Here is a 13,885-nt window from a genome sequence, read left to right on the forward strand (position 1 = left end):
GGATACATTCGACCGCAAGGACTGACGGCAGGAAAAGGTAACAGAAGAAGAAATGAGTGTACTGGAGCATCAACAAGCGAACCTTGTGGCGCTGTGCTAATGCTACATGAAGTGGAGATGAGGCAGTAGCAACTTCCTAAATCAGACCGATGCTGCTTTCGGGTCTCTGGTGTTGCAGGCTCCGCCAAGCAAGCTTGTCACCGCGGAGGCATGAAGAGTCCAAGCCTGTAGTGCATGCGGAGGGGTAATAGCTGAGGACAGTGAAGAGCTTGCAGACGACTGCTCTGCGTCCTGCTGATATGTGTGTGCCACTCGCGAAGCGCAAAACAGTCGGTCAAGCGGCTACGTGCTGAGACAAGGCTGTCTGTCCTTTGAAGCTGGGTCTGTCTCACCTTCACGGCACTCTATGATTACTCTGGAGCTTGGTTTAGAGTCAACAAGGCCCGATAAACGTGATCTTCTAGCTATACTGACAGCGATGGTACAGCCTCAGGTATGTCGTGCGGAATCTGCCGCCAATGCATTGTTTCGTACACCATTCACTCGAGCATGTGAAAGCGACAAAGCCAATAATGGCTTGACGCGCCATAATGACTTCAACTCTAGCTTCACGATAGACACACGACACTCACGGTATATATACTGGTACACCTGAGCACTTACCATCATATCTTCTCCTTCGCATCAGGCACTACCTCTGCGACTCACAACTGCAACCTCCAGACCGCAACCGAGTACATTTTCCACGCTATTACTTGTAAGCTACAACCTCTTCGACACAACCGCAGCCATGCCAAAACAACCAAAGTCCACCATCTCGAAGCAGTCGCGCCCGAACCCACTCTCTCGCCCCGTCAACAAGCCGACGTTCACTTGCGATGCCTGCATGGCAGACTTCAACAACCAAAATCCCATCGAAATCCACGGCGACAGCGTCTGCCGGGATTGCTTCGACACGGGTATCAAGCCGCAGTTTGAACAAGCTGCGGCAAGCGAAACGCAGTATCCGGTCAAATGGGGCGGCAAAATCATTGAGCTGAATAAGGACATCCAAAAGTTCTTCAGCAAGAGCTTCCGTGAGACTTGGACTGCGAGGGTCAGAGAGTACGAAACGTCGTCAAAAGAACGTGTCTACTGTGCTGGTTCCGCAAGCAATACTGAACCATGCGGCCTCTTCCTCGGCACCAAGGCGAAGCACCGCCTAGCGAAGAAGTGTAATTGCTGCGGGTACTACAGCTGCGCGGACTGCGAGACCAGCTTCCCTGCTGACCCAAGTGAGCACATCTGTGCCGAGGCAGCGGACGAGCCAGTTGACGACCCGTTCCAAGGACTTGAAAGAGGCCGAGACTACCAAAGGTGTCCAGTCTGCGACGTTGCAATTGAGCTTAGAGACGGGTGCAACCACATGACCTGTTCAATGGGCAATTGCAACACCCACTTCTGCTTCCTTTGCGGCGAGCCAGCTACCCGGGACAGCGGACATTGGACGGTAGGTAGGCCATGCCCGCTCTACAACCGAGCCGGAGAAGGCAACGCGCAGTACGACCACCAAGCAGCTGCTCCTCCTCCAGCTGAAGAAGTCGCAGTGATGGAGGCCCTGCTCGTCGAGATCAACGCAGAGACACAAGGCGTCATTTCGCACGCTGATGACCCGCCAGAGCTACGACTGCGACGTCTCGACAGGCGCTGGCTCGAGGAACTCCGCGTGCAGCTCGAGCGAGAACACCAAGAGGCCCAGGAAGCAGGGCAGCAGGAAGCGCCGTACTATCAAGCCTTGTTGGCTCTCATTCCAGGTTTGCAGGTCTTGTCCGGCTGGTACACGCTTCATCTGGAACAAGACGAACGGACTCGTGGGCACAAGCGAACTCTACTTACTGGGGCTGGCCTCCCATTGGGGACATTCCTGATCATTCTGCCTCCAGGAACAATGGATAGGTACCCAAGAGTAAGCGCTATCATGCGCATCGTCCTTGCGGGGCTAGGTGGAGAAGACATGAATACGGTCGCTGCTGAGAGATTGGCTGAGGCTGACGACGACGCATAAGCAATAACACCGACATTGTATGGAGAGTTTTGAAAATGCTTCTCGCTCTGGGCTGAGACGACAGGTTCGCGGGCCCAGACGTGGACATGATAGCATTGGGGCACGGGTCTGCGTTTTTGCTTTGCCAGCGGGAGGGCATTGGGGGCTGTCTGTACTCAACTTTTCTGGTGCTGGCTGATGATTGGAAGGGTATACTTGTAAGATAGAATATGAACACAATAGCGCTTGCGCACACACACACACACACACACACACACACACACACACACACAAGATCTGAATGATAAGATATGTCACACTCCATAAATGCCCAGGTTACCTGCCACTCCCACGTCCTGCCCTCTCAGACCGTGCCCGGGATCGCATCAGCTAGCAATATACAGCTTTTGCTGCCACCATGTCATCGAAATATGTATGGAGGATGGGGCGCTTGTAGTCAACGAACGAAGTGCCACTGCTAGCCTCAATATCTCTTAGTCTGTCACCATTTTCTTTTCCGCAGGCAAGGAACCTCAGCGGATGTGGCAAGTCAGGCCACGCCTCAATTTAATTTCATTGTCTTCTCTCTTCAATACCTTTGACCTGAAGTGAATGGAACAACGCCATTGTCTTGAAGATGTGAATGGGATTCACGAACACATAACATCAAGTTGCAATATCAGGACTCCATAAAAGGCCCAGGGTGATCTTTTACTCTTGTCCCGTCGTGTTCCAGTATCACTGCTTTGCAATCGTTCCAGACCTTCACTAAGAACTGACAGCCTGCAGTGCGACTCACAACTCACGGCAGAACACCAGAACCAACACCGATACCAACATCCACATACTCTCAGCAACCTAGAGAGGAACATTCGCAACTATGGGCGCATCAATGTCCATACCATGCCAAACGGCACTTCCCAACCAACCAGGCCACTGGCAGTTCAACTGTAGCTGCTGTCTCGAGACCATATCCGACGACGCCATGCTCATCATACACGACCACAAGCTCTGCGTTTCCTGCTTCGACTCCGGCGTCAGACCTCAATTCGACGCTGCGCTGGCAGACGAGTCCCAATACCCTGTGATGTGGGATGGCAAAGAAGTCAACCCCATAAGCTACCGCCACTGCTTCACGAAGGACTTCAAAGATGCTTGGAAGGCCAGACTCAAAGAGTACAAAACTCCACTTCAAAACCGTCTGTACTGTCAAGGCAAGGTCAACTCCGATCCAAGCTCCAAGGGCGCAGAGATCTGCGGCAAATTCCTAGGTCAGAAGAAGAAGACAAAGACGATCATCGACTGCCAAGCCTGTGGCTCGCAAAGCTGTGCTCGCTGTGCTTCTAGCTTCCCAGCAGACGCCTCTTCGACTCATGCGTGCTCCGCTGCAAAAGCAAAGCCAGAGGACGATCCCTTCGCAGGCCTCACTCGCGGAGTCGACTACCAACGCTGTCCAGGATGCCAAGTCCCAGTCGAGCTCCGCGAAGCTTGTAACCACATGACTTGCCGCGTCTTTTCATGCCGTACACACTTCTGTTATCTCTGCGGAGAAGAGGCTACCAGAACCTCAGGTCACTGGCAGTATGGCAAGCCCTGCCCACTCTACGGCCGCCAAGGATCCGACAATGCCCAATACGACGGAGCACCACACGGCGATCCTGCTTTCCTTGAGATGGTAGCATTACAAAACATCGCCGACGATGCCGACCTGGACCTCAACCACGGCGTTGGCGACGAGGGCGACATCCACGAAGACATTCGCCGGCGCCGCGCAGACCGTGCACAACTCCATGAGATCATTAAGGTGCTGAGCGAAGAGGTTCGCAACGCGCCGGGGGAAGGCCTCACTCTTCGAGAGAGAGAACAGAAGGTTGCTTCGGCTTTTGCTATGTCTCGGTATGTGGCTGCTCTACTCCGCGTGCTCTTTGCGTACACTATCGACCTTGAACCCGATGAGGCGATGAGGCGCGCTCTTAGACGCATCCTTGATCGTCACGGACCAAGGGTAGTCTTTTTCAAAAGTGAGGCCCGTGATGAGATGAAGGCGAGGTTTCCGCAGGTTGATGAGATCTACCTTCGTATGATCTCTGCTGCTGAGCCTGCAGAGCCGGAGATTGCTGCTGCGGCCTAGATGGGGCTAGGTGAGCTGGTGAGACGAATCTCCAAGGACAAAATATATTGAAGATCGGTGAAATTCACGCAACATGCTGGCATTTAGCGTAGGTCGTTTGGCGTACGGCGTTTGGCGTTTTGCGTTTCGCGTTTCGCGTTTGGCGTTGATTGCTTTTTGCTTTTATCTAGAATGTCATGAAATGGAATGGTCAGTTGAAACAGATGCACACTTCCACTTGCTTCAACCATCTTGTACTATCAGCTGTCAATTTTTTCTTCCGTTCAGCGCTCGCAAGTAAAGCGATCGAGTTGGCGACAAACTTGAGCGCCGCCGAGCGCTTCGTCCTGTTATCGAAGCATTGCCTTTGCTTGAATACACTGGCGTGTCGGTACGTAGCGACAGTCGTATCGGCGCAGTCAGCAAAGCAGCGCATGCCCGCATGTGAAGACGACGGTCTGGTCTCTTTCCACAGCACAACACCAGCTCAACCCGGCAAAGCCGTCGCCCACTGAATAAACTTATCCTCCTGGAACAACCCCAACTCCATCCCCAAATGCGCCACCGGCGAAACTGCTCCGGCTCCCAATTTTCGCTGTACTTGCCCCAAATGAGCCACCATTGGAGGTTGATGAGGTTCATCATGTTCTTGGCTATCGCCCAGATGTCGCTTTTGTGGGAGACGGCTTTCCCATCGAGGTCAGGGCGTGGTGGATCCTCGGCCGCGTAGAAATATTGCTCGGGCGCTTGGAAGCCTTCGCTTCCGACGCCAGGCCTGGCTGAATTTGGGTCGCTTTGCAAGGCACCCAGGCCGAAGTCGCCGAGTTTGGCGGTGGGAATGCCGGGCCACTTTGTAGCGTGGGGCTTGGCAAAGAAGATGTTGGCGGGCTTGATGTCCCGATGGATCAGAGCCTGCCAGCCAGCCGTGGCGGGAGCTGGTGGACCATCGGGCAATTGGCCGTGGTTCATCAAGCAAGCTGCGGAAACCAGAGCTTCGAAGATGGACCAGAGATACCTGATAGGGATACGATCGTTTCGGCCTGCGTGGATGGGGTCGTTTCTACGCTCTTCGTACTGCTGCACGAGCTTGGCGAGATCCCCGTGCTCGCAGTACTCCAGGTAGATCTGAATAGTGCGGCGCATATCATAGACGCCGTATCCAACGACTCGAACCACATTCTCCGAATCAGGAAGATCATTCAGCGGCTTCACCAATCCGTAGTCAATTGGTATACGCCTCTTCGGGTCGCCGAGCCAGTTCCATGACTCGTCCCACCGGTCTTCAGTTGGCTTGCCGCCAATATCTGGCTTGGGTCCAAGGTCGACTTTCTTGATGGCAACTCTGTCAACGGGACGGTCATCCGCATCAAACTTCACCCAAATGCTGACGAGACCCCACGCGCCTTTTCCAAGCTCGCCTTTGTACTTCCAAGTCCCGCTGATGCCGCTGCGTCCGCCGTCGAAGCCCATTTCCTCTGCTTGGGCCTGGGAGTCGCAGTTGACCGCGGGAGGCGGCTCATCACGCGGAGGTCGCCACCTGCAGCGGTAGTCGGTGTACAGCGTCTGGGCTTTCTTCGCATTTTGCTGAAGTCTCGGAATATCCTCAACATTGCCTGCGTCTTTCGCTTCTAAGATAGCTGCATTCCAGGCCTGGACAATGTAGGACCGACGAGCCTCGAACACAGCTTGTTGCAGTAGAGCCAGATAATCGAAATGATCCACGTCAGGCTGCCACAGTGGAGGCCAAATCAACTCATTGTACAGCTCGCGATCTTCCTCTGCCATATCTTCGAGAGCGGTCAGACGCATTTGATCTTCTCGGGAAGCATTTCGAACAGCCATCTGTCTGTTCACAATTTTCCACGCCAGCCTCCAGGCTCGATCAGAGGCATTGTCCAACTCGCATCTGCATTGTACGGGAGGATCCTCGCCGAGAGGGGTATGATCGCCAGCCAGACATTGAATTCGCTTCTGTAAGAGTCGATCTTCGTAGTCTCCCGATTTCGCGACACTATTGGCGGCTGCCAACCATGCTGAGTAAAAGACGCCCTTGCCCGTGTGCATTACATTGCGAAGGGTTGCCATATACTCATCGAGATCCTGATCGTCGCCATAGAAAACAGGGGGCTTTCTGTGGTACAGTCCGGAAGCGGCTAGGTGCCTGGCCCATTTATAGTGTTGCTTCATCATTGCCACTACGACCGCACTGGGATTCTGCGTTCCGAGATAGAGATCCGTCTCCAACTCGCCCCAACGCACGGCAATGTGCATTCTCCTCTGTCTGGGAGTAAAAGTGGCCCAGCGAGTATTTCTGAGATTGTCGAGACTCTCGTCTAGCTGACGTGGGTATGCGCCCACAGGCTGTTGAGTCGCATAAACCGGCAGATCAGGGATGTAAATCTGTTCCTTAGCCAGTGGGGTGGCCCAAGACTTTCGGGTATTGAAACTTCGCATGATGTGGGCTTTCCTAGGATTGTTTGCAACCAAATGGGCGAGAATCTCACTTTGAGCCGGCCTGCGATCTGGCACACGCAAGTATCGCCCAGCCGCAGCAAAATGGCGGAACCAAGCGCTGACAAGATTGTACCTGTCCAAGAAGTGATCTTTGTCCTCAAGATTGTACCCCTCAGCCAATTGTTCACGAATAGCAAGTCGACTTCTGGCCAGATCTGCTTCTTTTTCCTGGCGTGACATTACTCCTAAGGGCTCCACCATGTCCGCAACGTCTTGCTCTGTAGGCTGATCTTCCGGGTCATCCTCAATCTGTGCTGCGTCTTCTCCGGGCTGATGTTCGTCATTGTTCGCAGGCTCAGCCGCAGCACCCGGGCCATTATCCCGTCCTTCTTCACGTCCGTCCCCTTCCTCTGCTTGATCTTCAGCTTGATTGTTCTTTCCACGCCGTGGTGCCTTCTTCTTGTTACCGCCCTCGCCCTTGGCCTTGCGCTTCGTTCCGCCTGCCTTGGGTTCTGCTGCTTCTTTATTCTTCGCCGCCTGTCTCGCATCCAATCTCGTTTGCCTTTCGGCATTCAGACGGGCTTTTTTCGTCCTTGGGCTCTCCATCTGCAGGGGATTTGGCGGGAACGGCGTTCGATGGTACGATCGGCCATGTCGCTAATAAGGATTGTCGTGTTCGACCAACAATCGGCGGCTGTTCTTTGTTCGGGCCAAAGTTCTTTGACACGCTGACGCCGGATGTAGATGTGACTCTCGGCACATGACATCGTCTGGCTAGTCTGTAGGGAGATCGTAGAGGTTATGAACTTCACAATCTTCGTTGTGACCTACCTCTGAAATAGCCGTTGCAGAACCACGAGGTTATCGAGAGCCATACTTAGCGTTCCAGGTATCGATCAAGATCGAATTTAAATGTTTGTACTGAAGCTGTCTGTGCCATCTCCTCCATCACACCGCAGCCACCTTTTGCTGTCTGTCTTTGTTCGTGTCGACTGGTCTCGTTTCTGCTGGCCGGAGAGCAGCGAGGCACGGACAGTGAGGCCATTGCCCGTGCTGCAGGGGTGAATGGAAGGGCGAGTCCACGACTTATCACATGCCACTTCTTTGAATCTCGGCTTTGACATGAGGAATGATTGCTGTGCATCCGTTGTGGTTTCCAATACGCATTGCTCTTTAACCAACAGTGCCATGTTGACAGTAGCCCGGGAACAGCTGCACGTGCTGTGCATGGATAAATGCTACACACTCGTGAGAGACATAAATACGCAGTAGCATATCACTATACACAAGAAGTGAAGGAGCTCTCCCTCTGCGATCAACCACCTCGCCGGCGCCAAGGAACCTTGCAGGGGAGCCGTGCGGCGGTCGGATCCGCGGGTGAGCTTGTCGGGTTTCGTGCATCTCCAGCTTCGAGTTCGCTTCTCGACACTCGCCAACAACTCTGAAATCATCGCATCGCAATACCACATCGGGGTTGCATGTGATCAACACACACCAACCCTCACATCCACCCACCCACCAACATCGCGCAACATGGCGCCGAAACGCAAGGAACGCGAGTCGCTCGAGTCGCTGCTGGCGCGCCCGTGGTGCTACTACTGCGACCGCGACTTCGACGATCTCAAGATCCTCCACGACCACCAAAAGGCCAAGCACTTTCACTGTATCGTCGGCACCTGCAATCGTCGTCTTAACACGGCTGGCGGACTGCGCGTCCACATGGAGCAGGTGCACAAGGAGAACCTCGAGGTCGTCCCGAACGCCCTCGTCGACCGCCAAGGCCTCACTCCTGAAGTCTTCGGCATGGAGGGTGTGCCGCAGTCGATGCTTGATCAGCGCACCTCTCTCGTGATCAAGGAGTACAACAAGATCGAGTCCGAGTGGCGTGCCAGAACCGGCAACCCGCTGAGCGGCACCGCGGCTGCCAAAGAAGAGGCTGAGCAAGCGAGAAAGAAGCAGAAAGTCGCTGTTGACAAGGAGGAACTCAAGCGTCGTGCAGCAGCTGCAAAAGCAGCTCGCGCTGCCAAGAAAGCCGGACTAGAGCCACCCAAGCAGTTCGCTCCTGGCATCGACGAGATGGAGCAGCCAGAGCCTGTCTCCTTCGCCCAAATGGCGGCCTGGAAGGCTGCCGACGCACAGGCCGCTGCCTCGACCCCACCAGCACCAAGCGTATCGCCATACGCAGCTCCGCCATTCAAGCCAATGAACGGCGCTGCAGCTCTTCCAACACCCTTCTCCGCGCCAGTCGCTGCTTCGCCATACCAAACTCCGCCGTCCATCTCACCCCCTGGCTTTCCAATGGGCATGTACCCACCTCCAGGCATGCCCATGGGTATGCCAGCCTACTCACCATCACCAGTGTCAGGCTACGGCGCCCCACCACCAGGACTTCCTCAGCGCGTCAACATGCCGCTCCCAGGCATGAGCGGTCTGCCTAGCATCCCAGGCCTGCCACCGCGCCCGACTCCAGTCGCGCCCAATGGAAGCACGAACGGCAACGTTGAAGAGCTCATTAACACTGAGTACGAGAAGTTCCTGGAGCGCGAGAGACGTGGTGAGAAGGCCAGCTTTGCCGATCTCGTGGCCACCCAAGCGAAGTACGGCATGGTTATTGAGTCGTTGCCAGACAGCAACGGCGTCATGGCTCCCGTCTACGCCGATAACCCCCCGGGATCACGATGGTATTCAAACCCGAAAGTCGAGGCTGGCGCCAAACTCACCTACAGCGACAACTTCCTCACACCAGAGGAGAAGAAATCCGCCAGTCCCCGCTACCGCCGTGGCGCAAAGGCATCAACCACTCAGACTTTCGGCCATACCCAAGCCGCCTCCGGCGCTGTGTACTCTTAGCGAGCTAAGTCAGAATCAATCGCCACTCAAGACAAGCACAATTTGAGGAAGATTACATACTGACTTGTGTAAAAAACGGACCCATTTTGCGCACACAGCACGGTCGAGATGCGACCGTTACACACATCGGCGTTAACGGAACGATGGGAACTTGGGAAGGACAGGACTTGGGACTGGAAAGGACGGATTGACGAGCTAAGTCCAGTGCTTCTCTACATGCTTTTACTGACTGTAAGCGGGCCCGCTGGCCTGCTTCGACTGCACAATTGTGCTACTGCTGCTGCACCAGAGAGGAGCGCTTAAAAACTAGCTAGCTCCGACAAGTAAGTCAAATGACAGCGAGTGTTTCATTCGGAATTGTATCAATAATAGTGTGCTGTGACCTTCGCGTGACACGGGTGAGCCGAGCAAGATTTTCGCCCCCGGCCTCTCGAGGAAGAGAATTCATGCTGTGCACTTAATGCGCAAGCACAGCTATTGTAATGAGGCGCGCCTGTTGGGTAAAACGGCAAGACAAAGACCACACACCACCGCCTCACCAGATCGTAAGCTTAAAGCTCAACTTATCTGCATATGTTCTTTATCGCCCTCCAACAGCAACGCCGCACAAAGAACAACACCCCTTTCCGGCTTCGCAGAGAACAAAGAACCCTTCAGCGCGTACATCGTTACTGCGACACTAACAATGCTGCCCGAGCGTGCCAAATTCAGCAAACGAACAACACCATGGCATCCGCCGAGAAGGAAAATTGGCAGCTGTTGTTAAAGTGGGAGCGAAGTGAAGTACCGAACCCACCAGGCATCACCGACATTGCACTTCATCAACTCACCCGCAGATACTGGGATACACTACGCAACAAAAGAGAGTACCTGGCGATCTTGAGAGCTGTGGTCACGTCAATGGCATTGACGCGATCTCATCACACAAAGTTCCTGCGCCGCCAGCGAGAGCTCCGCAACAGCCAGAATCAGGACTCGTTCGCGAGATACTGCAGCAAGCAAGACCGCCTGTATGCTAATGTCAACAAGACCCTTCAGGATGTGCTTGATCATAAAAGACAGATGCAGGGTGAGCTTCTCGTTCTGGAGTGTGCGCAGGGCGAGTGTTTGGACCGGGTAGGGAGTCGGGAGCACACCAGAAACCTGGTCAAGAAGCAGGCACGGGAAATTGAAGAGACGAAGTGGCTGATGGAGGCGTTTGAGGAAGAGAAAGGAAGATACTTGCATTGGGACCATGATGCGAGTGATAAGAAGAGGAAGGCGCATGAGATGGAGGATGTGGAGACGAGGAGGCAGAAGGCTGCTAGGGTGGCGGCAGGAGGAGGGAAGGCTGAGGTTAGTGGAGGGGCTGGGAAGGGAGGGAGGACACGAGGTGGATTGCGGAAGGTTGCTGCGACGGGAGAACAGGCGGCTGGTGATGGAGGTGATGATGGGAGTGATGAGGAGAAGAGGGACCGGAAGGCGAGACCGAAGGATCGGGCGGATTTGCCGCCACGTCAGAGGAAGAAGGCTGACGAGGATGGGGACGAGGACGAGTCAGATCCTGAGGATGAGCTTGCAGAAGACATCCAGGATGCTCCTGCACCGAATCAAGAAGGCATCGAGCAAAACACTGGCGATGCTGAAGCACCCGAACGCGACACCGTTACAGCACAGGGTGGAGGCACAGCAGCAGGAGCAGGCGATCCTGACAACGGCAACAGCGATAGCAGCGACGATGATGAGGGCAAAGGGGATCCGAATCTCACGCCTTTGGCGAGTGACGATGAAGGTAACGACGATGAGAATGGAACTCAAGATCCGAAGCCTACGCCTCCAGCCAGTGACGACGAAAGGAGCGAGATGCCAAAGATTACAGAAGATGATGTCGTACGCCGCGAAGGGGGTGGCGAGGAGGAAGATGAACTTGACTTGAACGACAATGATAGTGGACTTGACGACTTCAATGCAGAGCCTGGCGTCGAAAGAGGTGGTGATACGAATGCACCAGGCCAGAGCGCATCACCGGCAAGGGCACGGGATGAGGAGCATGCACAGCTGAACGCCGACAGTCCCACTGGAGATACTGAAGATATTGTTGAGCGCGACTTGGACGACCCTTCTGACAACCAACCACCTGGGCGTGAAGATGCAGAGGAACCTGACACCGGATCTGAACGTGCCGCCAGAGAGGGGGCTATTGATCAATACTACAAAGACCTCAAGGAATATGGCGACGTCAGCGAGGCATGCCTGCAATATGCTGCCAAGCAACTAGACAGACTCCGAAGCGACGAGGAGAAGGATCCCAGGTTGTTCTTTGAGATAATGAATGCCGTGGTCAGTGAGCGGGATGTAGTGTGGGAGGATGCACCAGATGTGGAGGTGTTCTATGCTGAGATTCAGCAGAGGGGGGAGTTTATGGGTAAGTTCCTCCCTGACAGGATTCGTGAGACGGATGACAGCTAATGGAGTGTTAGCTCGCCTCGGAGAACATGAGAACTGTCAGAGAGTGGTAAGGTATGCTCAGAATCATCTCTTCGGCCAAAACGATGTTGCAAGGCGAGTCACCGTCATCGGACAGCTGATCGGTCGCCACGGCCTGGGCCCTGTGTGGGACAGAATGCCTGCTCTCGTCGAGTATGTCAGTGGCACAATTGATGTTGCCGCGTCCCTCGATGACCCATCCAGCTTCGACTCCGAAAAGAGCGGTATCGAAGGATCCTGGAACGCCCTCGGCGAGATCGGATCCGGTGGATTCGGCAAAGCAACTCTCTGGGTCAAGGTGGACGCCCTTGGACGCCCAGTCGACAAGACTGTCATCAAATCCGTGGATCTTGGCCGCAAGGGCGGTGGCCAGTGGAACAGCTCGGAATACTGGCGCGCTGATGTCAACAATCGCTTGCCAAGGGAGTATGCGCTACCGAAGTCGGTCAACCTCTTGCCGGAGTCGTTCAACGTTGTTGAAACGAGGAGCTATGTCGTGTACGAAGAACGCCAGATCTACAATATCTATCTGGAATACTGCCCGCGTGGCTCATTGGGAGATTGGCTGAAGCGATACCAAAAAGTCAGCACTCTCCTTGACAGTAACGGTGCTCCGGTCCAAGGCCGCATACCGGTCCGGGTATTGTGGTCTATCTTCGAGGCCCTGGCATCTGCCGTATGCCTAATGCACAAAGGCTACCTGCCAGGAAGCCAGGCGCCTCTTAAGGAGAACTTCACCCCATTCGTCCATCGAGACATCAAACCTGACAACGTCTTCCTGGCAGATCCCGATGAGACGTTCTGGCCACAGATCCCCGTTGCGAAGATGGGAGATTTTGGATGTTGTGTGCTGAAAGAGGATGTTGAAGGTGCGGTAACAAGAGGCACGGAAGGATGGAGAGCACCCGAAATGGAAGAGTACGCGCCTTTTGAAGGTTACGAGGACGATTTTCCAGAAGAGTATGATCCGGAAGACTATGCGATGCGGTATCCTCCAACGGCTAGCAGCGATATCTGGAGCCTTGGTAGGGTAATGCTCTGTCTAGTGAACTTGGAAGATCCGCTGAAGATTCCACCCTGGCGCTTCGATCAGAATGAAGGTTTACCGAGACCTTATACTGATCCTCTCGACACTTCTTCCGGACTGCACTCTGGTTCTTACTATGCCGATGTGGAGGCATACTATCCGACAGAGATGCGAGAGCTGGTCGAGGACTGCCTGCAGATGGAACCGAGCGAACGGATCAAGCCTGCTGATCTTTGGAGTGCGGTGCACTCACATGTTGCTGCTGGCAAAGGACTGCGAGGCAGGACTCTGCGAGAGATGCCGAGGGGCGGTCTGGGAGAGGAACTTTTGCTTGTGGATCATGTTGATTCGAAGAACTGGATCAAGGACTCCTGAGTAATACAGACACTTGCATGCGTTCTTTTGGGATGTCCAAAGCGAATCATTCTGGGCAGGCCTTCGGACATGGATTGCCGTATTGCAATGGGAACGTACGGACTTCGCCGTCGGCTACTGGAATCTCATCAAGCTGTGGTCCGAGATGTCGGCCCTTCTCTACAGTAAGGGCCTTCGCACCTGCTGACTCACCTTTCGAACATCGTTTTATCGTGGTCCTAACCGTCTGGAAAAGGTCACGACGAACTCGGCAGATGACAACGACTTCGCAGCGAGCACTCCAACAGGCTGTCCACCAGCACTTCTCTTCGATTGCCTCTCCCAAATCGCCGGCATTCAGCGAGGGCTGCCTCCCGGCTATACTGCCTTCACGAGGCTGTTCTTGCACCAGGCATACCCGCACGTGCGAAGGCAACCGAGAAGAAGACCGAGAACGCTTCGCGACCAGTGAGTCAACGCAACGGGAGATCTACCCGTTTCCGAGCACCTTGAGCTGCTACCACTTTGCAGATGGCGAGGAGCTTACGAGCCTACTTTCGATATCTCTAGTCGGAAGCGCTTGCCACCACCACCTATTCAA

General features: G+C 54.5%; 5 protein-coding genes across 5 annotated transcripts; 4 read left to right on the top strand and 1 right to left on the bottom strand.

Annotated features, from left to right (window-relative positions):
* Positions 1-790: 790 nt before the first annotated feature.
* CLAFUR5_03966 (uncharacterized protein) lies at positions 791-2,044 on the top strand (the record flags this gene model as incomplete). Its single annotated transcript, XM_047903114.1, has 1 exon — positions 791-2,044. One exon carries the CDS (start codon positions 791-793, stop codon positions 2,042-2,044), a length of 1,254 nt encoding a protein of 417 aa, XP_047761511.1.
* An 871-nt stretch (positions 2,045-2,915) lies between these two features.
* CLAFUR5_03967 (uncharacterized protein) lies at positions 2,916-4,154 on the top strand (the record flags this gene model as incomplete). The annotated part of the gene is made up of 1 exon (XM_047903115.1): positions 2,916-4,154. The coding sequence occupies one exon, from the start codon at positions 2,916-2,918 to the stop codon at positions 4,152-4,154; it is 1,239 nt and encodes a 412-aa protein (XP_047761512.1).
* A 222-nt stretch (positions 4,155-4,376) lies between these two features.
* Positions 4,377-7,193, bottom strand: CLAFUR5_03968 (G2-specific protein kinase fin1; the record flags this gene model as incomplete). Its single annotated transcript, XM_047903116.1, has 2 exons — positions 4,377-4,390; positions 4,679-7,193. The coding sequence occupies 2 exons, from the start codon at positions 7,191-7,193 to the stop codon at positions 4,377-4,379; spliced, it is 2,529 nt and encodes an 842-aa protein (XP_047761503.1).
* Positions 7,194-8,120: 927 nt separating this feature from the next.
* On the top strand, positions 8,121-9,437 carry CLAFUR5_03969 (BUB3-interacting and GLEBS motif-containing protein; the record flags this gene model as incomplete). Its single annotated transcript, XM_047903117.1, has 1 exon — positions 8,121-9,437. One exon carries the CDS (start codon positions 8,121-8,123, stop codon positions 9,435-9,437), a length of 1,317 nt encoding a protein of 438 aa, XP_047761504.1.
* A 573-nt stretch (positions 9,438-10,010) lies between these two features.
* On the top strand, positions 10,011-13,305 carry CLAFUR5_03970 (uncharacterized protein; the record flags this gene model as incomplete). The annotated part of the gene is made up of 2 exons (XM_047903118.1): positions 10,011-11,841; positions 11,897-13,305. 2 exons carry the CDS (start codon positions 10,011-10,013, stop codon positions 13,303-13,305), a joined length of 3,240 nt encoding a protein of 1,079 aa, XP_047760747.1.
* Positions 13,306-13,885: the final 580 nt, after the last annotated feature.

This window comes from Fulvia fulva, chromosome 4, assembly GCF_020509005.1.
Source record: "Fulvia fulva chromosome 4, complete sequence".
NCBI classification, from domain to species: Eukaryota; Fungi; Ascomycota; class Dothideomycetes; order Mycosphaerellales; family Mycosphaerellaceae; genus Fulvia; species Fulvia fulva.